This window comes from Drosophila bipectinata, chromosome 3R, assembly GCF_030179905.1.
Source record: "Drosophila bipectinata strain 14024-0381.07 chromosome 3R, DbipHiC1v2, whole genome shotgun sequence".
Taxonomy (NCBI): Eukaryota; Metazoa; Arthropoda; class Insecta; order Diptera; family Drosophilidae; genus Drosophila; species Drosophila bipectinata.
The window spans coordinates 4,625,127-4,649,349 of NC_091739.1; the positions used below are offsets into that span (position 1 = coordinate 4,625,127).

At 42.7% G+C, this 24,223-nt stretch overlaps 1 protein-coding gene and 1 long non-coding RNA gene across 6 annotated transcripts in view; both read left to right on the forward strand.

The window, feature by feature from the left end:
• Nucleotides 1–24,223, forward strand: part of Ptp99A (Protein tyrosine phosphatase 99A) — a 114,117-nt gene that overhangs the window by 56,442 nt on the left and 33,452 nt on the right. For 4 of the 5 annotated variants that reach the window (XM_070281910.1, XM_070281911.1, XM_070281913.1 and 1 more), the window contains one exon: nucleotides 3,894–4,008. In XM_070281910.1, coding sequence (XP_070138011.1) covers nucleotides 3,894–4,008 — 115 coding nt within the window. Of the gene's footprint in view, nucleotides 1–3,754; nucleotides 3,805–3,893; nucleotides 4,009–24,223 lie in introns of those variants that run through there. The other variant, XM_070281914.1, reaches the window with a different exon arrangement.
• Nucleotides 10,560–11,304, forward strand: LOC138926720 (uncharacterized). The gene is made up of 3 exons (XR_011443335.1): nucleotides 10,560–10,673; nucleotides 10,727–10,949; nucleotides 11,015–11,304. It is a non-coding gene; the product is annotated as an uncharacterized lncRNA (long non-coding RNA).

Sequence of the window (24,223 nt, forward strand, 5' to 3'; positions counted from 1 at the left end):
AACGATTAGCTCTCAGCTGGGGCCAGTTTGCCAGTTTTGTCTAGGCCAAAAACAGTGGGTGTGGTGTTTGGTAGCTGAGCACGCAAGTTGCCTAATAAAATAACAGGGAGTGAAGAGCGAGAAACTTGGGGCGGTGCCCGAACAAATAACCTAGGAATACCTTTCAACAAAAGGAGCTATTTCGAGTGGGGGAATCTAGCTTACTTCAGTTTGATGAATTCTATAGTGAGTATTCGAAAGACATTAGTTCTGTATTTATAAGCAACTAAATGGGCTTAAAGTTGCATAACAATAAATAAAGAAACTCAGGAACACCTACTTTTGGAAACTAAAATTCCAACACACTCTGAATTCCAGAGAAGCTTAGTTAGCCTTGAGCTTCGAGCCAAGCCAATAGCCATTCTCTGGGGCCGTTTAAGCCAAATTCGAAAGCCGAGCAGAGGGAATGCATTGCTGAATTTTGTCGGATGCATTTGCCATCCGGATCGGGAGCGGGTGGCTAAAAATATGCAAAAATTATTAGCGATAATGCTCACGTACGACACTCGTCGCGACGCAGTGGCCAAAAAAAATGGAAGTGGGCTGAGAAATGGGAGGACGCCTGATTGCCACAAGCATGGCACGCTTTTGTGCTCGAGTGCATATTTTGTCCTTATCTCGACGAGGCCCCCCAGTCACTATCTGTCTCTCTCTTTGCGCCTCTTCTCCTCTGCCCTGGGGCGGGATTCTCCTCTATTTTTCTCTCTTTTGCATGTCGCTGGCATGTTGAAATATTATCCTTGCAGGCAGAAACGTGCGACTTTAGTTATATCTATTTTTTCCTAGAAATCTGTGCACTTAAAAAGAATTTCCGACTTCAGTAAACAACGACTTGAGAATAAGTAACTAAAACATGTTTTAAACATGTACTATTCGATAAAGACGTCCTTAAAATTGAAAAGATTCCGTCGAAAATCTAAACAAAATCTTTAAGTCTTTTGTTTTTTTAAGTTTGGCTTTCTAAACTTTTTTTTCAAGTGCTTGTATGTTTTTCTGCTCAAGTCATTTGGTGGAGTCCAGGACATGGCTTTCTGTTATTCCCATATCGCAGCATCAGCGTTCGGGAGCCTGCGGCTTGTGCCGACCTGCCACGCCCTCTTTACGCCCTCGCATGTTGGCCAGCCCGGATTCACATTGAGCTGTCACGTGTGTGAGGTGGAAAAAAGAGAGGGCCGGAGCTGGAGTTCTCCAACATCGCTAGCAGGACTAAATTTGCCAATTTTCTAATTAAAATTTCTGCGCCGTAAAGCATAAATTTCGCAACTTTCACGCAGATAAAAGCCGGAAAGTCGAGTCACACGATATCTCAAAGGACTTTTGCTCAAGCGGGAGTTCTTGCAGAAAAAAGGGAAAAAACTGTCCAACGGTGATATTGTTGAGCTGAGTTACAACAAAAAAAAGTAAAACTCTGAAAAGTACATATAAAATGGAGGGTTCACAGGACCCTTTTTTTTCGCCGACATTTGGATTTGTTTGACAGATGAAATTTGCATCCGTTTGTATGGCTATTCTTGGGTTATCCGCTGGTAGCTCAACTCACCAGCAACAGGGCCGTCAACGTGTCGGCAGTAATTAACGCAGAACAGAGAGAAATTTAGATGATTATCTCACAGCTTCGCACTTCCAAAGTTATGCAATATGCCGGAAATTTGGTAACTTTATCAATTACATTATATCAATTACGTGGCCCTGCCCTTGGGCAGCTCCAACTTTCAGCGCTATCCATAAAAATAAAAGCAGTTGTAAATTTTCGGCCTCATTTACTGGCGACTAAATAAAATGGAATTATATGAGCGTCCACCATATAAAGCAACTAAATCCAGCCAATGAAGCTTTTATACGCAGATTTACAGTCGTGGTGGCAAAAGTAGTTCTGCTTCTGGGCCAGTAAAAATACTTATAGGTATATTACAGATAATGCCAACATGTCTTTATGCACGTAGACTAAAATCTCTTAAAATATTTATTGTTTTTGATCCAATTTGTTGTCTGCATCGTATGTCTTTGAACTTGGCTGTAAAAGGCCATGATGGGCCAGAAGGTTATCACGCTTTTCGAAGAAATAACTGCGATAGTAGTTGGCGCCGTCTGAAAATCCGTCTGAAAAGCAGCCACTTAAGCTGTTGGCATGGCAGTCAATCCGCTGCTTAGAAGAGCCTAGAACTCGCATAGAAGCCCGGCCGAAACCCGTTGGGTTTGCGGCTTAACCGCAGACACACACACAGCAGATACACATTCGCATACCCGGCCAAAAACCAAGTGCGGGAGCATCCTAATGTATTCTACATAATTTTCACTGACCGTTGAATGTGTGAGTGGCAGTGTGAGTGTATGTGTATGTGTGGGAAAACCACTCTAAGTCTGCGGCTTGTTTTATGGCTTGGCACTGCTTTTGACCTTTGGTTAAACTTTAATCAGCCGCACTCTGCTCGCGAGATTCACGGACAAAGCCAAAGCGAAGCAGATACGCTTATGGTAAATCCAGGATATACCGAAGCAAGTGTACATATGTGTGTGTGTGTGTGTGGTGGGGTGTGGAACGGCAATTAAGGCAAGGACTACTGCTCGTTGCCCAAGCAACTCAATTTCCTTTTGCACCGACGAGGCAGCACTGCAAATCAATTTTAAGTGCTGCAATTTTCATATTTGCCAACGGCAACGCACAAAAGTATGCAACGCGCAATTTCCGCTCCAAGCATGCACAATGCCAAAGGGGCGGGGCAGGAGCTAGTGTATGGCTCGAGTAGGCAGGGCTGGTGGTGGTGGTGGTGGGGCTGCTGCTGCTGGAGAGAAGCACTTGCTGCAAGTGCTCCACTTTATTTTGTTATGCGCCTTTAACGGCCAACAAATGAAAAGTCTTTGGTGTGCACAGCAAAAAATCCAACAACCTTAATAATAAGTTTACAATTCAATGAGTTTGTGGCTTGTGAAAAATACAAGTACTTGGGAAAACTTTCCTTAATAATAGAGTTCTCTAAACAAAGACAGTTTTACTCTTAAGGGTATATTAAAGGGGCCCATCCACAGGCGAGCATGTTCGACGAACATGTTGTGCTCGACGAAATTTTTCCTGTGGATGGTAGTGTTCGTTGTCAAATTTTGTGTTCGTCAAAATGTTCGAATGGAATTGAAATCGTTCTATTTTGACAATGTTGGCAACAACATGTTCGTAAATGGATGGCAATGTTGGCACGAACGTCAGTTGGAAAAACGTTTTTGTAGAGCAAAATGAACAAAACATTCCTGCTAGATTTTATTGATAGCCTAAAAAATGAGCCTGCGCTATGGCACGCCAAAAGCGATGCATATAAAAATAAGCAATCGCGTAATAATGCATGGGAAGTTCTACTCAAAAAATATAAAGAGTTCGATGAGCACGCCACACTAGAAACCGTTAAGAAGAAAGTCAATTCGTTGCGTGCTTCATATAGACGAGAACTACAAAAAGTGCATCGAAGTGAAAAATCAGGCGCTGGAGTGGACGATGTTTACCAGCCGAGCTTGTGGTACTTTAGTGAGCTGTCTTTTCTTAATGAAACAGAATCCATTTGTTTTTTCTTTTTTTCTAAGCAAATACTTATTGCCATAAGTGCAATTACAGTGCCGCTGTCGTTGTCCGTGGACATGTTGACAGTTTGAAAATATTTGACAGTTTTATCGAAAAATGATGTTCGCACGAATGTTGGCTCTAGTTAGTGGGGAAAATGAAATTGAAGTAGGCGAACATGTTCGTCGAACATGCTCGCCTGTGGATGGGCCCCTTAAGTAATTTTCCATTTGACTTTATGATGTTTTTTTTTGCATTTTAAAGCAACCATTTAAATAATTCTTTCAAATTTCCGTCTTGATTGCAGAGCCATGAGATACAGAATCTGCAGACCTACACTCAGTACAAGGTGACCGTGCAGGTGTTCAACCCCGAGGGCCTGGGACCGGAGACAACCATCCTGGTGATGACCGACGAAGGAGGTGAGTGTTCAAGTATTCAAGTGTTCAAGTGCCGAGTGCCGATGAATATGCAAAATTCCTCACATGCTCACATTATCAATGATGCATGCCACATAGTGCATCGCTCAGAGAGCCTCGATTGGCATCCAAACGATGGCCACAAGTCAATAAGTTTCTCGACCGACTATTTTTCACATATCTCCGAACCGCAAAATTCCAAATATTACGGCTTATTGACATGCCAGACAAGTGACCAGCCAGTCAGCTGAAACTCCGATACCACCAGAAACTTATACACATCCTTTATACGTATTCGTATTCTTTGCCATATTGTACAAATCCAATTGAAGATGCAGATCCCGGGCAGTGTCAGAAACAAATTTTGCCTTTGTGTGCAGTTTTAGTTTTTGCCAGCTTCCTTTGCCTTTCTCGCTTCGGATTTTTATGTGGATGTGAAGGCAACTTTGAGATTCGCTCAACCACAAAATGCCTCGACCATGCAATGAAGCAAACAAATAAAAGTTTAACTCAGACCAGAGGCTAAGGAAAATATGTTGCAATTTTTCATATTTTTCACCCCTTCCGCCGGCTTGGCTTTCTCTAAAATCTCCGAGCAGTTGGAAATCCGCTGCAGACCGCAGCCCTAGCTTCGGTGGGCGAACTGTATCAAAATGTAAGGATACTCTCACAAACAAATACGAAAATACAAAATAAATATTGCTTACTTAAACTTTTGCCATATGCTGCTCAGTCAGCAACAAAAATTGGCCAGGCATGTCCTTTTCTGTTTCGGTATTTTCGCCTCAACCATGCCCCTTTCTAGTCCTTTGTGCTCAGGCATATTCCTATTTTATTGCAAAGGAGTTTATTGTATTGCGTTTGATGGGGAAAAATGTAATCATTGAGGAAACTCTAGGAAAATGGTATAATTTTAATGATTCAATAAAGGAATTTATAAATTTTGCATCTTTTTCATAAATATTTCATAGCAGATGTCCTGCGATAACCATCACTTATAGTCCGATTAGCGGGTATCCAGGCGTCGCTATGGACCTCAATAATAGCTCCTTTATCCTTTCTCGGCTTTGTTATGGCTAGTCCCTTCCAATTCCTTCGATTCCTGCACCGGCACGTGGATTTCCGCTGGCATCGTTTCACTTGATATCACCAGACGCTGCCGCCGCCGCCGTTTGCGGAAGTGTTGATGCCATAGACGCCGGCCGTCTGACTTTTCGGAACGTAAATTATAAGCAGTTGGTCATAAATAAATCGGGCGGATAAAAAACTCCGCCGCCGTGTGCGAGCTCACACCATGGACGGGATATGGGGGGGATGGGGGGATTTAATTTCCTGCAGTCAGCGCAAATCTGTTTGCATAAGCGCGTCTTCGCCAAACATTGCTCCAATGCGCTCCAAGTTTTTTAAGCGCTCTAAGACCCCGAAACTCTTTTGAAAGTTGCCAAAGCTTAGCGGCATAATTAGCATAAAATTCTGCGGAAAATCCTTTGCCAGCGTGGGATTGAATCCGGGCGACTTGGGCCGAGTGCCGTTCAACGGAGTCTCAGTTTGCCGGAAACCAAATAAAATCAGATTCGATAAAAATGAAAATATGGTGGCAGTCCCGTATGGATTTGTATCTCATATTTTTTGTACAAGCTGCCCCCTGGGGTGTGGGTAAGCTGCTTTCCAGTTCGAAAGAGAGAGGGAGATGGCACTGATGGAATGGGACAGGAGCAGCGAGAAAATATAACTCTGGATTTTTGCGACAGCTGGCATAACTCTGTAATTTCCGAATTTTCCACGTTGCTTTTCCATTTATGTTTGGGATGTGCCAAGGCAACCTGGCAGGTGCAGACGGGCAAAGCTTTCTGAGGATTTTCACCGGCTTAGGCAGCAACTTTAACCAAGGCCAAGACTCATCTGCTCAGCTGCGCCTAATAGAATTTGGCCAATGTGTGGGCGCGGTGGGCGTGGGCCTGATGCGCGTGGCAGTTGATTAATTACCCTCGAATATTCGCCGCAAAGCCGCCGTCAATATTAGGCCTCACAAAACCAAAACGGAAGTTTCAGGAAGAATTTTTTGAAACAAAAACCTGATGCAGGTATTACACAAAGTTAGAGAATATTTTATAATTTAAAATTTTACACTTATGAATATATATCGTTGAAATGGTTGAACCACGACGTCCTTTGGAATTCAATAATTAAAAAATGTCTCCGTAATTTTCTTTTGTGTAAAAAGAATTTCATTTTCAACTCAAGTTCACAAAATTCATAGAAGCTCGTGCTGTGGCGAACTGTTGCCTGCAATGCGACCACATGCGGTGAAAATTATGAAGCCATGCAGCAGAGCTTAGCAGCAGGAGCAGGTCAGAAGCAGGAATCCGGGGGCCAATGGGCGGAGGACAAACGGATAATGTCCTCGGTTGGAACTCAACTCAAGTTCAGGGCGATTGCAAAACAATTCTAGGGCTTCACGAGCTTTGCTCTTCGACTTGAGCCGCTCGACAGGCCGTCTTTGATTAGATATTTTCCACTTTCTTTCCGTTTGTCTGCCTTTGTTATTGCGTTTTAACTTTTGACATTGGCACGAGCTTACTGGGGCCTCCATTCCCCCAAATAGTCTTGTTTTCCTGGCTGGCCGGCACGCACTAGGATTTCAGTTGGCCCGGTCTGGGGGAGGGCTTGTGGCCAAGTTGATATTTCCTTTTGTTGCTCTCGAGGTTGCTTCTTTTTTTGAGACTTTGTATCTGCAGTGCAGACAGCTCAAGAGGCGTTCTCGGCCCGGCCCCAAACACTTGTCGCATGACAAACAGCAAGACAGTCCAGGACAATGGTAATGGCTCTGTGCCCTCTTTCTTGATAACTTCGTTTCGTTTCGTTTTCATTTTGTTTGTGTACATGGCCAACACCCGATAGTCTTTTCTGGCGTTGTTAGACAACTTTTGACTTTAACGCGTCCTGTTACCTCGAGCCTTAGTTTCCTGACATGGCCTTTGCACCTTGAGCCAGGCACGAGGTTAGCCGGTTCAAATCAGATGAAGTGAACCGGTTGAGAGGGAATACACAAGTGGCAGACGGTAACTGAAGCCGAGAAGCGATGTCCTGGCAGGCTGCAATATAATTTGTCTGATGCCCCAGGGCAGCTGCCGGCTGCTCCTTAAATTCAAATTTTTAATACCAACAACAAGCAGTCACTGAAATGACTTTGAGCCATTTCTCTCCGACGGCCAAAATGCAAAATCAAGGCAACCAAAATAAGCGCTCCATTAGACACGCTTGTTAAGCTCGAAGCACTTGAAAAAATATTGCTTGTTCAATATAAATAAGTCAGTTTCTAAAGGGTAATTGATGGCTTTATTATTTTTAAAAAATTTAAGGCTTAGGGTTATAAAAGTGTTCTTTAAGTTAAATTCGAGCTGACTTTTTTCCAACAGTGTAAATGCATCTGGTGCATCTTTAGCCTTCAGCAATTTATCACCAGTCGTTAGTCAACGCCCAAAATGGGTGTGGCCCTTCCACTAGCTGTGCAACTTGTGCATCCAAGGAAATTAATTAATTAATAGACACACGCACAGATCCACCTGGGCGAAAATAAAGAAAAAATCACCATTGCATTTGAGGAAATGTTGCCACTCATTCCGAGTGGAAACTAAGGTAAATGGAAAATTGAGAATGGAAAATGGAAAATCCATTTGCACGGCACGCGGACTGTCAAAAGCTTGTGGCAGTCTAACCAGAATCCAAAATCCACCGGCGACCAAGTTTGCAGTGGCAGTGCGCCCTTAGTTTTCGACTACAAAATTAATTACCTTTGGCTACTTTCAACTAGCTGCGGTTGGGGCTCATCGAGGTGGTTACCTTGCGTTGCCTCCACCCCTGACTACCCTCGGAAAATGGAAAACCACCTCGAAAAGATGGTTCAGTGCATCCGTTGACTGCTTTAAACAACAAATGGAAAAAATACGGAGAGATAGCGGACTAGAACCCAAAACTCTGGGCGCAAGTTTCCTTCGTAGAAAACTGCGGGCGACTAGCGGAAGTGACAAGCTGCAGCGGGTGGGGTGGGTGGTAATGCAACTGCAACAAAAACAACGCCAGCGACAGCAACTAGAGTAGATAAAGCACCAGAGAGTGAGCTCTTCAGGGCCATAATGAATATGTAATACACTTTAAGGCTTAAAAATAATTAAGAGCGGGCTTTAGAGCAGGAGCTTAGGGAAAATAAATTATTAAGCTTTAGAGTTCTAAAAATAAAATAGGTATTTTGTTTATGAAAATATCTACTTTAAAGAAATATCCATTATTAGTTCTCCCTGATATTGATTCTCCCAAAAAATGCACAAAATCCAAAAATGGCAATATGCAAATTTGCAAATCAACCCTTTGGGGCTGATGGCCTTTTCGGGAAAGGGTAGCAAGATGCCCGCAGCAAAAAGCGTTAAGACAGTCTGGAGTATCAAAGGAAGAGGCGGGCCAGGGGCGGGTCGAACGACGAAGGACGAAGGACCTGCAGCGGATAAGGTACAACGTGAAAAGTATGTTTTAATAAAAGCGGAAATGAAGCAGCGTTACCGTTATTTCCTGTTTGCGCACAGTTTTGTTTGCGGCAGAGGAAGGGAGGGAGGGTGGCAGGAAGACGGGCGAGCAGTCAAGAAGGCAGAAGCGCACTAAGGCCAGCTGCATTTTCATTCCCGGCAAACCAAAAATGATAAACCGCAAACCACTTAAAAAAGTTCCAAGCAACAGCAACGCAGGCAGCGAAAACTTTTCCTAAATAGACGAAATTAATGAGCACCATCATGGAGGCGAGGAAGAAGCGCCTGGCCGGCGGGTCAGATGGGCCTCCCAGTCCCAGGATAAGCCACGAAAACTAGTAACGAGCCAGCTGAGTCACAGCGGAAACTTTAGTATTCATTGATTGAATTAATTTTAAATAGATCGCTGGGATACAAGCTTTAAATTTACCTCTTTCTTGCCGCATTTGCAATTACTTTATGACCAGGCACTCCAGAATGGGGGTAAGGAGCCGAACATCTTATGGGAATTGCTTTCCATCTTAAAATTCCATTCCACCTTTGTGCTTTCTGCTTATCTTGTGCTCTACATCTTCTTTTCCAATAATATGCACATATATCCGTCGTCGGCTGTCGCCGGGTTCCTGCATGTGGGCGAGTTTCCCTTTCGGAAAATCAGGCTAATAAAACATTTGCAAGCAATCAGAAAGTTTCAGCGCCCTGCGATGGTTGTCATTGCATGTCCCTCATTCCTCAGCGTCCTCGGCGACCTGTTCGCCGACTCCTCTGGCCTCTGGCAAGAGGCAACCTGTAATGCAAAATGAAAGCCAAAAGACACTTTTCCCCACTTCGCCGACTTTCGGGGCACTCGAAGCCAGACAAGTCGCCTGCCAAAATGAAAACGAAATGAAATGTTCGGAAAGTTGTTGAAAATCGTATTCGCCGTTGACAAATAATTTCATATCATGTCTGCACTTTTATTTTTTGGCATTGGCAAAGGCAAGGGTAGGGCCGCCTGTACCGCCTTTGATTTCTTTCCTTTCATTCCACTTTGTCTGGGGGATCAATTTCATTTGATTTTGTTCGCCTTTTGCGGGACATGAGACTATGTGCAAGTCTATTAAAGAGACCCCAAAGAGTCCCGGGTCTATTCGAAATGAACAGGCAAAAAAAATCGGAGACTATGCAGAATGACATTGTGTAGTTTCGGAAGTGAAGCACCTGTGGTGACAACAACTTTTCTCTCAGTGCCATCACCTGTCGCCGCTTTTCCTTTCCAAACATTCATCCCATGGAAGTTTTTGACAAATTCCCTGCTCTAGGTGCGACACACGCTCAATCACTTTGGCCCGAGGCGGATTTTAAAGTCTTTAACTTTTCTTTTGACTTTTTGTATTTTGATCCGAGGGAGGAGAACAATCTTTTTTTCTGCTCGCCTTTACATTTTTTTTGGTCCGAAGTCCATAGTCAAAAGGATTGCAATAACAACAAGAGCAAACAGGCAGCCGGCAATCTTTTTGATGGCACCTCCTGGCATGCGTGTGTGTCCTGGTTGGTGTGGGCGGATGGGGGCCAGCACTCAGGCGTGCGTGTCTGTCACCCTTCATACATGTATGTATGTGTAGGTGGGTGCTTTTTGGCCTGGGGACTTTTGCCGCTTTTGGCTTCGGCAAAAGTGCAGAAAATTTGTGCAAGTTACGTGCTTGATTACATTTTTCCAAACTTTTTTCTTCCCTTCCATTTTGCTTCGCTCCACTTTGGCCATTGACGGGTGTTCGATAAGGTTAAGGTTCGCATAGTTTGGCTCTCACATGTGCACACCACCCACACCCACACCCCAACTCGGACGTCCCCAAATACAAGCGATTTTCCCTGGCAATTCGATGGCGTATCGATTAATGTATAATAGACCTGACACCTGAGCATCGCACCTGGGCACTCGCACAGAAAGCTTTTAACAAATTGTGGTCGTGTATAATCGGCTTAAATTAAACAAATCTAAGCAATTAAGTGCCTGCCAGTCTGCCTTAAATCCCCAAAACAAACGCAAACTGCAAAGCATAGCCTCAAATCAAATGGGCAACAAAGTAATCAACCCAGGCCCGAGATTGCATGACATTCGGCCAGAGATCGGATTACAGCACATTTTCAAATTTTACGTAACGTAAGGTAAGCCCTGATAATTCCCTCAGAGCTGTACAATTTTTAAGGGACTGTGCCAGGGTATTCTTTGCCTAATTGAGGAACCTCATATGATTAACTGACCTGGCCGCAAGTTCCGCATTGGTTAATCAAGGCGGAAAGGACGGAAATGGGAGTTGAGTCTCAGAACCACATGGCGTATGATGGATTCCGGCAAGCAACTTGTCTCTGGCTGTGGGTCTTCGGTCACAGGACTCACAACATGTTGCAGTCATGGCTCCGGCTGCTGCTTCTGTTCACTCTGTAAAATTAGTTTTGCACTTTGTACATTGTCAGTGGCATTCTTTACATTTCTTGTTTGCCCTCAGCCTGAGCTTCGTGTCCTTCGCTCCGTTTAGATCCGTTTCCAACTTTCGGCAGCTCTAACTCAGTTATCCTGCCCAGCTGGCTGTGGTCCATGTGTGTCAGTCAGTAGCCGTATCTGTATCTGTGTCCGTGTATCTGTCCCTGGTTGTGGATTTGTGGGGGTGTGCCCACTCAACTTCAGCCTGTCATGTTGCACATCGTCTCTGTTTCGTTTAGCACTGGGGAAAACAATATCCCTTCAGTTGCTAAAGGTCTCTAAAACAAGAAACAATATTTGACAGATTTAATAAAATTATACCATTTAAAAGAATTTATTTTATTTAAAATTTAAAAAAAAATATTTTGTAAGTAGATTTTGTATCAGTTTTTGGCAGCGACTTTTATGTGGTTAGTTTCCCACCGCAGGGAAAACTGAGCCCATTTAGCGCCAAATGGTCTGTACTTACCCCTCTTCCTGGCCTTAGTCCACCCCCTACTTAGGCCTCCGTAAATCAGCTCTGGCCAAAGCTATGAAATTTATTTAAATGCCCGAAAGCTCGTAATAAAAGGGACGTATGTAGATTTATGCAGCCATATGCCAAGTGCCAAGTGAAGCTGAGACCAAGAAGGCGAAACATTTTGGGCCAGGTCGGGCCTAAGCCCATGTGTGTCTGGCACTGATTGCCGCACACTCACCGAAACACATACTACTGCATTTTCATTTGCAGTTTGGGCCCGCTCCCCACGCACTTAGCCAAATTGCACTCGGCTCGGTCTGGCTTGGTAGATGTCTTCGCGCAGTCGCCGTTTTGCCGTTTTGCCATCGCAAAAGCGTTAAAACCGCATTTGCAAACTAACACCAGTCCTGCCACATATTTGCCCTGAAATCGTGCCCTGCCTCCTCCCTCTTGTGTATTCCACGGACACTTTCTCCTTGCAACTCGTTTCCCAGAGTCGGGCTGCTGCTGCTGCAGGTTTTTGTGCGTTTTTAAAATGTAAATCCTGGAAATTTTATGCACATTGTGCAAAAGGACCAAGGCCCAGAATCCCCCTTCCTAAAATCTCCCCTGCTGTATTTGTTCTCTCTGTCTGCCTGGCTTATATAAAATTTTGTAAAATTGCATTTACACCACAAACACATTTGCATTTGAAATGCGCCCTGACTGCTGGCTGGCTGGCTGGTTGTAGTTGCTGGTGTTGTAGCTGGTATTACAACTACAAGAGACCCGATTGCAGGCTCCGCCAACGGACAGCGGAAATGTCCAACCCACACAGTGCACAGTGGCTGAAAAATACATTTTAATAGACTACAATTTGTGCTAAAAATTTCACATTTCTTTTAAATATGCTCTGTAATTCATACTTTTTCTGAGGGTATGAAACGACTTATTTTTCTTAAATATTTTCCACCCAAAACTCTTCAGATTCCACTGTCCATCTGCTTGAGTCAGTAGCTTCTTGCATTTGTTTAGTCTGGTTGCATTTTGTTGGAAATGCCTTGTAGCCTGGAAATCCTGTTTGGCAATATCCTCGGCACACAACATGTCAAGTTCCGCATCTGCTGGCGGCAGCACATGGCCAACACTTTTCGCTCTCTTGGCCAGCTTTATACTCCTTGCCAAGCCAGTCGAGTTAAAGTCAAAGCGGCATTAATTGAATCAGAACGTTCGTTTGTGGGAAAATTATATTCCAGCTTTTGATGTAGTCAAAGACGGAAATCCTTTGACACTTTCAAAAGACAGAAGGGCTGGAGGGGGGAAATGGGGCTTAGCAACCAAGAATAGTGATTACAGCTTAGGACGCAATTTAATTATAAATAGCGCCAATTAATCAGGGCTTTGTGCCGTGCAGTAAGCCAGCACAATGACAACCTTGAACGTCCAGGAATCCCGGCCATTGTCTTCACCTATTTCCCGCCGTCTCTCTGTTGGCCAGTTATCATGATTTGCAGCCATTGTAAGAGCCCGTCTTGGCCACGCCCAACGTTTTGCATAACTTGAGCTCTTGCCAACCTGAAGTTTCTCCCCGCTCTGCGCTTCGCGTTAATTTCATTCCACCATTTATGGTATGCGGTTCCTTTGTCAAGCTACTTATAAGGCGATTCACCAGACATTCTAGTACTTAAAGCATTCTTTAAAAAAAATCTTATTTCAATTGATTTATTACGGATTAAATCTGCACTGTCAACTCTTTCAAAAAATACACCAAAAAGTAAATGCTTCCGAGAGAGGAAACATCAAACGACCTTCGCATATATTTCATGCTCGAAATTGTGACAGGAGGTCGGGGTCGTAGATGGTTTCAACCACCAATATTCGCAGAAAGTGTATTTGTTTTGGTTTTTTGTTTCGCTTTTGGCCCTGTGCGGGTTCTCTATGCCACCGAGGCTCCACCGACGTCGCGTAAAACATATAAATTTTATTCAATTTCTGTCATTTCACAAAATGTATAAACACATCACGGTGGCTACAACGCTGGCACGGCCCCTCAACCGCATACCGCACCTGAGCCGAGCATCGAACCCAAAAACCAAACCAAGGACCAGAGCCAACCAAACCAGACCAAACCAAACCAGAACGGAGGACAGGCTTCCCTGCCTGCATTGTACATTTGCGGTTCTGTGGGATTTTCGGGGCCTCATCCACAGGTGGCGTAAGAAGTACAGTGCCACCCAGTGTCATGTATCGTTATAATTTCATATTGTATTCTAATGAAAGCTACCAACTAACTGGCACAGTAAGACACGAGGTTATTCCTTATTTGTTTTTAAAAAGTAGTCCTGAAACCCAGATGCAAAGTAATAATATTTTGAGAGCAACTGTACACATGTGGGTACAATCGCTTAACCTGAGCGTTACGTATACGCCGCGTGTCCCGCATGACCAAAAAGCACGCGCCCCAAATATTATTTTCAGTTTTCTGCCACATGCCCCGCCACTCGAGGAACGGAAAAGTATTTTGCGCTTAAAGAAGCGCCCGGAAACGGCAACGGATGTGGCCCGAGGAATGCAAATAAAGCAAAATATGTATGGATGGCGAACAAGAACCTGAAAATAGGAAAAAACAGTAGCTGGAGAAAAAACAGGAGAGTCTTGAGCCGGGCACAAAGAAAAGCGTAAGACCCTGGGATGTCGAAGCCACAGAAAAACCCGGCATAGAGGGGTTAAGATGGGGGCATTCGCCAGGAAGCCGAGCTAAGTAAATTTTCAAAACATTTTGCTCGTCGTTGCGCTTTTGTCGCATTAGCGTACGTGATAACGTCATGGAACAACGGTCTCCACAATAGCGGGATAAAAAACAACAAGCTAAGCTAACCCATATGTATGCTAAGATCCTAAACACACACGCACACATCTAAGCGTGTACTGGAAAAAATTATTAGGCAGACACGACTCTGAAAATGGCTAAGAAACAAATAGCTATTTCTGTGGAAATAAAAAAAATATCTAAAACAAGTTTTCTCATAAATAGAAAATATTTTCTTAATAAAAATATGAAAGCTCGTTTTTTCTAGGTGCGTTCTGTTTGCATCTACTTATTTTGCAGAGTCCACACTATTTTTCCACCATCCGGCCCTGCTTGTGCGTATTGAATTTATTTTTGTTGATGCCAAGAACCGCCTTCGCCTTCGGAAATTCCATGAGAAAAAATTGAATCCTCTGTGGATATAAGAAATACAGATATTATCGACACAAACATAAACTTCGAAAGCAAAGTTTTAAAGTTCGAGGGAAAATACATTTTCAATTGCTCGAAGTGAACAGAAATGCAGCACAAATTTCAGCGAAATTTCCCCATAATTGATGGCTTTGGTTAAGCTGAAAACCCATCGATGCCCCACTTTGAGCCACTTGACTGAAGCATTAGAAGAAAGTTTCCAAGTTGGGGAATACATATATATACCCTACATACATATATGCACATTCAGTATGTGTATATCGATGTCTGCTTTGGTAGCATTCCAACGTTCCGCCACAAATCAATGTAAATGGCATGCATACATTACTCATACGCAGTGTGGGTCGACGAAGGAGTTGAAAACTTGCAGCTAATGATGCTTCAATTGCTGCTTCTTATGAGTTGCAAAACGTTGAATGAATGAGCGCCATTGCATTCAATGGGCCACAAGAGTGTTGGGGCTTTGAGGGCGGAAGAGAGTTCCCCAAGATCCCAAGGCCCTCGAGTGCAGGGTAAGTAAGAGCCAGGGTGGTAGAACGGCAGAATGGCGGCAACGTGATGATGACGACAACAAGGGCAACACCAAAAACGTTGCTGATAATGATGCATGCGGCAAATCAATTTTGTTGTATTATGCCAAAAGTGTGCTTCACACTCCACAGCACAGTGGGTGAAAGTGTGCAATGGCAGCACAGCAGCTCGCTGCAGCGAAGGGCGGAAAATGCTCGGAAAATTGGGAAGAAAATTGGGAACGGGTAGCGACATTAGCACTGAAGTCCCACCCAGATGCTCAGCTTTTATGTTGTGCCCTCTGCTCGCTGAATGATTTTCAGCTATTTTTCCTTCTTGTGTGTTTGTTTGGTTTTCTGGCTGCAGTTTTTCCCTTTTTTTTTTTTTGCTTTTTTGTGCCCTGGCTTTTCTGGTTTTCCTTTTTATGTGTCACGCCCCCGCTGCAATGCCATTTTCGTGTCGTAATACTTAGGGGGCATGTGGCATGCTGTAAAATCCCGCTTCTCTTTTCGGTTTTTAAGTGAAGCCTTTTTCGAGGAGCTGCTCTATTGGATGTGTAACAAATGTTGCACTTTCTTGTTTGACTTCTGCCAGAGGTTTTCACTGAAAATAGGAATAAATGTTTGCCAATTAAGGAGAATTTTAATTCCCTATTAAATTCTGTATTTATTTTTTGCTCACCAGCATGCAGAAATGACTGAATTAAAAGCCATACAAACAATTCAAACGTATGGTAAATAAGTTATTACCCACAAATTTCACAATGCAAATATTTATGTTTGCTTGCAGTTACAAAAAATCATAAATGTGTATATGGACAAAATAAAGGATCAAACAAATTGATTAACCTTTGCATAGCAGCAGACAAATTCTGCATTTGCACGCAAGATGAAATATTAAAATTTGCTTTTCAATAGATTGCCATAAATGAAAAATGAATTGATGTCGTTCGGCCCAAAAGTTCATGACCCTTAAACGACTTTTTAAACGAAAATCAAAAGCAGAGGCCATACACAACAAAAAGCGACAGAGATAGAAAGTGTAGTGAAAAACAGCTCTGCCTTTGCTTTTTGTTGGATGTGGACATTGCCAAACTGTTACAACATTTTCATTTTAATCTTATTAAAATGTTATACGCCCCGGCCCTCTCTCTATCACTTAATGTCCCGAGCACAGTTTGGTATTGAAATAAGTTTTTAAATTAATTTTTTGTTAGCTAAAGTTGGCCAAACTGTGCTGAATCAGACTCTGCCCTTAGCCGCTTCTTTTTCTTCGCTTTTCGATGGCCATCGAGGGTGCAGGGCGGGAAAAAGAAATGGGCGTGTGAATGGACCAATTGTGTTCCATATTGATTGAATCCACGGGACAACGCCGCTGGGATGCCGGCCTCTGTGTGTATAAACAGCAATTGTTAGCTATTTGTTGCTGCAAAATTGAAAAACTTTTGCTCCTGGACCGACTGCCCGACTGCCTGCCTGCCTGCCTCTGATTGACAGAAATGTTCTCAGTTTGGCCAGAAGTAAAAAAAAAGCAATTAAAATATAATTGTTGCCTGACCGGATTTAAAAACGCCCCCTAAAAGTATCCAAGGAATACACAACTCCGCAACTGCGTGTTTATTTATGAAAATACTCGTAGTATGCCCCGAAAAAAACGAGGGAAACCAGGTGTAGTTATCCTTTCTGCACTCCCCCATTTTGTCTGCTTGACTTTCGTGTGCATTTCATTTTCCACATTGTTGAAACGCTTTTAACTGCGAAGTTGCAACACCAGAACCACCAACTTTTCTCCCTTTTTGGCGCACTACCGCATAAATCACATAAACAACAGTCTCTGATTTTTCGCATATGATATTGTGATTTCCGTTGGCAAAGCAAAGAAGTAGATGGATAACCATGCAGTGGATTTCCTGGAAAATAAATAAAAATAAAAAATGCGGAAAACAAATCGCTGGAATGAAGATACAAAGCCAAAGCCAAACCAAACTGAACTGAACCGAACCGAAACAAAACGAAATTCGTCCGTGATGAGCAATAAAAATCAGAATACAATGAGACGACAGCTGAGTTATTACATGGCCTTTTTGGCCATGATTTGTTATGATTCCTCCTGAGCGGTTTGATTGCAACTCTCTGGCATTGGCAACTATGCAATGCATTTTATGCTCCCATTAAAATATCTCTCTGGCTTCCTTCCGCATCCTTGTTTTACGCTCTTGCCAAAAGTCGGAGGACACTCCCTCGAATGCACTTTGATTTTCCTGTTGATAAAGTTGCGAGAAAAAATAATTTAGAACCCTCGACATGTCATCCCCACACAAGTGAGTTTCGTGTAATCCTGTAGCTCATTGCTTATATCTCTCTGGCCATTTGCCATTTTTATTTCACTTGCCACACTTTTGCCTCCGACCAGTAAGCTACATTTTTCAATTTACTTGGGGACCCACACACTCCCCAGACCTAGACCCAGAATAAAAAAAGGCGGAGGATAACGAAAAAAATAAGACAGAAACCCAGGCAGGCGGCAAAACTTCTGAGCTCACTTCGACGTAAATTTACACATTTTTCTGCCACATTAAGCGGCCCAAGCCAGGCTGGCTCGCCTCGAATTTGGTTGAGTTGGGTCGTGTTTCGGGCATGAAATTCCCCAAAGTGCAATAAACATGCGCGCTACAGTCGCACACACACACATATGGCTACTTTCTTTCTGGCCCACTTTCCGAAAGACACTCGAATGTGAAAAATTCAAACAGTGTCTGTTTTTCAAGGCTCTAGAGTGTGCTTACAACGAATATATGGATTTATTGGTCGATGCCTATTGAATTTTTTAAATTTTCACCCAAAAACTACTTTCAGAGAAGTCTATTTAAAAAGGACGAATAGATAATGAAAGTAAAGTGAAGGCCAACAGTTGCCAATGTGGCTTGCCAAAATACTTTCTGGCCAATTTTTTGTTATCTAAAACTTTTCTATCGAGCTCTTTAAAAGAAATGTCCTAGATTGAATCGGTGGGCGAAAGTTTTCTGTTTATTCTAGTTTTTCTCTGTCTACATTTATAAATATATATCAGAAGGTATATATGTACGTATATACAGAGCCTTGGTCTTGTTAAACACTCGACGGTTAAGGGCTGCACAAATATTTATTGTGTCATTGATTTTGCCGCTAAGCCGTCGACAGGCTTCCAGCTCATTCGACTTTCTTTCGGGTCCCTGGCCTTTCCATTTCCTTTTCCCTATTTATCCAGAGCACTATGCAGCTGTGTAGTGGAAAGTGGCGGGGCAAATATTAAATATCGTCCGGAGAGGATAAGAAACCCAGAAGGACTTGCCAGATGATTGGATCTGAAATTACATTACATTCTACACAAGTCTATTAAAGTTCTTACAAAATAGTCCACATGATTGGGCCAATACTGGTTGGCTTTAACGCAAATCATAATAATAATTACTTACCGGTCTTGGTTAGAGCAATTCAGATTTTTTCAAACAATTTACAATTGTGAATTGCGGATGTTTAACTTTTATTGAGGCAATATTCGATTTATTAAAAAACTAATTAAAATAAATGGCGAACTTGATTAAGTTACACTTTTTACAATCGCATCGCGTTTAAACTGAGCTAATTTATTTGATTTAATTTTATTGAAATACCAACACTCTTAGCTCGTTAATTAATTAAAATTTGCATTCTCCTTTCCACTTGCAGGTAAGTCGATGCGTGATGCAATTTATGCCCGGGTATGTCAATATATCAGCCAATAATTTGCGTATGACTTGTCAGTGGTTTAATTAAAATGAACTGCTCCATAAAGAGCTCAGCTCACACACAGAGCCGCCTGGCCGGCCAGGTGCAAAACGAAAATGCACACAGCTGCACGCAGAGGCAATCAAATGGAGAGCTATTTGCACCGGACAGCCAATGGCGTGTAAATAAAACTAATCCCGAGTTGAGCGACCGCATAAATCAGCCACAGAGATCGAAAGGGACAGGGACTCTCTGTCCTTCGTCCTTCGTCCTGGGCAGCTGATCCAGTCAGGCAAATGTAATTATAAATCATCGGCTGCTCAGCCACACATATGCAATATAAAAAGTAGCTGCAGGCCTAATTGGTTCGCCATGAGTGAGAATACACAATATGCATCAATAATTCATAAAATTAAATAGCTTCCTTGGCAGAGTTGTGGCGGCAGGGTGTGTGGAAACTATAGGCGGGTATGAGCTCTTGATAGAGTCAACTGTCCTGACAGGTTCATATCACGTCACTCATACGCCCCGTGTATTCTGCACCTGTCACATAAAAACCAGACGCATGGCGCAAAATCAAGCACACACACCTGCCCGTGTGTTTATTTAGACACACACTCACACAGAGACAGTCGACGAGATGACAACATCATAATAATAAATTAAAATATTAGCGCTTAATTAAAATTATCAATTCACTCAGACCACTTGTCCTATTTGTCACATGGGTGAAGGTCTCATCGGGTGGGTGGGAAGACCTCGTCCCTCAATCGCACTCTCGGCAGGTCCTGTGGCAACATTTCGCGTGTGTCTGTGGCACGGCTTAAAAATAATAAATATTTTTCAACTAAATCCATATTTATTTAATGGCATTCCGCGGCCCAAACAATACAATTAATTAAGTGCGGAGCTTTATTGTTTATTTAACGATTCGGCTTCACGGCTAGCCCCCGGGCTTTGTCTCGCATGGGATTTTTGAATAATGACAGCAGGTTTTTGGCCATGGCAAAATATTTAAAACAATGCAATTTACGGGCTATAAAAAAAGTGGAACGGGATTTAAAATAAAAGTGTGTGGCGAATTTTTAAAAGGCTTGGGGCTTAAAACGAAAGCACAGATATGTCAATCATTGACTGCCCTTTTAAATCAAGTTTAGTTATTTGCCACAGTTTTAGCTGAAAGTTTGTTTAAGAATTCTGACGTCTAAGGAGTTTTATTACACCTGTGCAGTTTCAACCATCGAATCGAACTTTCCTGGACATTTGCCAGCTCATTTTTCACCTTAGTTAACTAACTGCAAACAGGATTCGATTGCAGTGCAGGATTCGCCTGGCATATCCGTAGGTGAATATAAATCAATCAAGCTCCATTCAATTCAGTTCAGTTTGCCCGACCTCCGTCCCAGGAGTCCGGAGGACTCCGGACTAATCACAATCCCGGCAGTGGTAGCAGCGGCACCGGCAGCGGCAAAAGGGGTGTCGTTGTAATGAGTGCCAAGGATCGATTTCCGTTTGCAATAACTCAACTTCAAAACACGAAATTCAATCTATTTCGAATGCAGGAATCTTTCCGAGCAGGTGGTGGGGCGTCTACATGCATACGTTCGCATACCTGTACAAATGTTTACAGTTATTAATCTGATTATATTTAACGTGCAGAAGGAGTTATCTCCGAAAGCTGGATGGAAACCTTATCTGGGGAGAGCCCTCCCTCACTTAATCCTCATCTGACTGGCGCACATTTCACTCGAAACTTTTCAAGTGCCCATATAAGTAATGACATATCAGTCTGACGACGACGTCGTCTCTTCTTCCATGTGAGTGGGTGGCAGGCTGTGGGCTGTGAGCTGTGGACTGTCGACTGGAGGTTGAAGGTTGAGTGCTCGGAGAAGCTGGCTTCTTGTCAGTCGTTTTGCCAATTGACAGCATGACAAGTGAGCAGCATGAGAATTCAACTCGTACATACGGAAATATGTAAAGTAAAAACAACGAGAGCCAAAAAATGTTTGCTATAAAAAGTTTTCAGCTGCGACAACTTTTGCTTAACTTTTGCCAGCAACCAGCAAAATGTGCAACTCTCGGTCTCTTCGCATATATATTCCAATAAATACATATATGTAGCTATGCCATGTATCTGTGCCACATAAAATTGTGCTTTGTTTCATTCTGTAAATGGGACTGGGTATTGGGGTATGCGTGTCCTGCTCAATCTTGTTGGCAAGATTTAATTAATCAATTATAACGATAACAAACTTTTTTGCCCAGCTGGTAACATGACAGCTGAAAAAAGGAAACCGGAAACCACAGACAAATCCAAATGTCACAAAACTCTTTAACAATTTAAACTAAAAATGGCTGGACTACTACTCTGTGGCAAGCAGACACTAGTGTGTGCATGAGGGGCGTGGCATTTTGCAAATTGATGCATTTTGAAACGAACCGGGTTTCAAAACGAACCGGGTGAAAAGTAATAAATATACATTCTACATTATTTATGGGACAGCATTTTTTGGGGGCACTTCAATACACTTGGGCGGCATAAATTCAAATTAGAGACTTAGTGTGCAATATCAATTAATACTGTTGGAGAGTTTTAAATATATTGAGACAAAAAAGCCACAATACCTTTAAGTGACTCGGATTCAGCTCGGTAAACCTTTTAGTTTCAACTCAATCTCAACGCAAACCTCTTGACAATTAATTGAAAAATGGTTGTCGACCGAAAAAGCTTGTCGAAAAACCACAAAACTATTGAGCACTCATTCTCCAATCCCGGCAGGACCTCCCTCTCTTCTGGCCATTGTGGTGTGTATTGCATAAAATATGCCAATGTTCTGGGCCATCCCGGGGATTCAACGACAACGCATTCATCACCATTTGCTTAAAGTGACGAGTCAACACCCACACAAACACCCGAAAACCCCAGCAGTGCAACTCCAATCCATCCGGACACCGGAGCGAGCATTTTTTAACACTCATACGCCCCTTTGGCCATGCAGACACTCCGATCTGCCAGCTCCCATCCCTCAGCTCCAAGCTCCTCGTTCCATTTCTCTCCATTCTATATTTTGTCATATTCCCTGTTGCAGCTGGCATTGTTGTTGTCTTTTAAGGTTCATCAAAGCTTCAACATTGTTTGGTCACAGTTGTTGGCCAACATCTCATCCCATTTCCAAGCCGGAGCCGCTCTCGTTCGTCATACTTCCGTAGCTGTCTTGTGAAATTTTTCCTGTGGGAGTTAAAATATGCACAAGCTGATTCCCTTTGCCAGTTTCCCCTCTTTTTTCCTTGTTTTCCCCTAGTTTTTGCCGTTGGCCTGACTTTTTCGCTTTGGCCCGAGAAGTTACCAAGCACTGGGACAAAAATATTGATATAAAAGACTTATGCATTTTTTTGGGCAATACAATTTTTAAACTAACATTTGGTGGTTGCTTACATCTTAAATTTAATGAGGCTTAGTTATAAACTATCATAATATAATATATTTAACTTGATTTAATATTTAGTTATTTCCAAGTGTAGTTGGCCTGGCAGTTCTGTGCAACCGAGTAGTTATGCTCCAGTGCATGTGCAACTTGTCTGTTGTTTATGACGCCCCTCCGCCTCCACATCCCCCATCCCTCTCTGCCTCCAAATCACCCCTTACTTACTACCCCCCTCGTGTCAGATAGTATGCGTGTGTCATCATCATCATCAACATCATCATACGTCTCGGTTTCGTGCTGAAATCGCAGGCATATCATCTACACACAGGAACAACAAATGAGACCTGGCTTAAACGAAAGGAAAGAGAAAATGCATAGAAAGAGAAAGAAAATAAAGGACATATATAGGATATACGCAGATATAGCGAAAACATCTCAACATTTTGCAGGTGCATTAAACAGAAACCACTTTGCCTGATGCAGCCGCCTCTCTGGTTGGAGGTCTCAAGCTTAACCTTTTATTTTCACCTCTAACCTGACTTGGGCTCCTTTTAAGTTCTTTTATCTTTTTCACATTTTATGGTTTCTCAATTGCCATAAAACTTGGTAATAACTGCTTATCAAGTTTAACATCTTAACATAATTTTTCTATAAAGTTTCTTCCAGCCCTTCTTAAGCTTACAAGTTTTTAAGTGAAACTTCACTAATAGGACTCATTTTTTTAGAAAAGAGAAGGCCTGAAGGATATGGTAGGGAAACATAGAATACTAATGGTACAACATTAAAATTTGTAATTAAATTTTCGAATATGCTGGAGTACATACATGTATACCTCCTCCCCATTTATCTCGATGTGCCTTTTTTCCAAAAACGGCAACGCAAAGGGAGCAGCAAATATTTTTCAATAAAACTGCATTTTTCTATGGAATTTATAGAAGTTACAGTGAATGGTGAAAGGAGGGGGTGGAGTGGAGGGACTGGGGAAAGTTACAGCCCACATTTTGCAAAGATTGTTTACTGTGAGTAATGGCCCAGACAAATGGCAACCAACTCAGCAGAGTCCCTCTGAGCAGACCCCTCCATCTTCTGGGCTAGTGATTTCATTGTGAGGACGTTGCTATGCAGATCATTGCAGCGACAGAAATATTATTATGCCAGCATTATGTTCACAATGTTGTCTGCCATTTAGTCAACGCCAACAACAACTGCAACAATGGCAACAGCGCCCGGCACTTTCGACAACTCGGCACTTGGAACAGGAGTGCCACCGCAGTGGAGGCCATGAGCATGTCATGTGTGGGACTGACTCACTGACTGACTGACTGTTCCCCATAATGGGAATCATAAATTTGAAAGTCTGGTCCTCTCAGTCCTTTATACCGCCTGCGATTGATATGTCTAAGGGCCTGAGTTGATGATGTGACAGCTGCAAGGAAAGAACTTAACAGGTGGCGGAAAGCCACAGTTTTGGTTGCCATTGCATGCAAGCTGCATTCTCAAATAAATACTATTTTGAAAGGAAATTATTGTTTCTTCTATTATTCGGAGATTCGAAGAAAAACCAAATTTTTACTTCTCACAAAAAAATCCTGTAAGCAAAATATGAATATCAGTGTAAGTAAATCATTAAAAATTCCCAAAATAAAGCAAAGGATACCCCTGAAATGGAATATTTTTCACTTATTTCGACAGCAGCAAGCGGATAATTTCCGCAGCTTTGTAACGACAGAGATCCGGACTGGACAACAGCAACAACGATATTAAACAGCATCAGCAAATTGCGATGAGTGTGTGAGCATGAAATTAAATTCCGAGCAAACAACAATAACCCTTTGAGGCAGCTAGAAAGCAGTTCAAGCATCAGTAGCAGCAC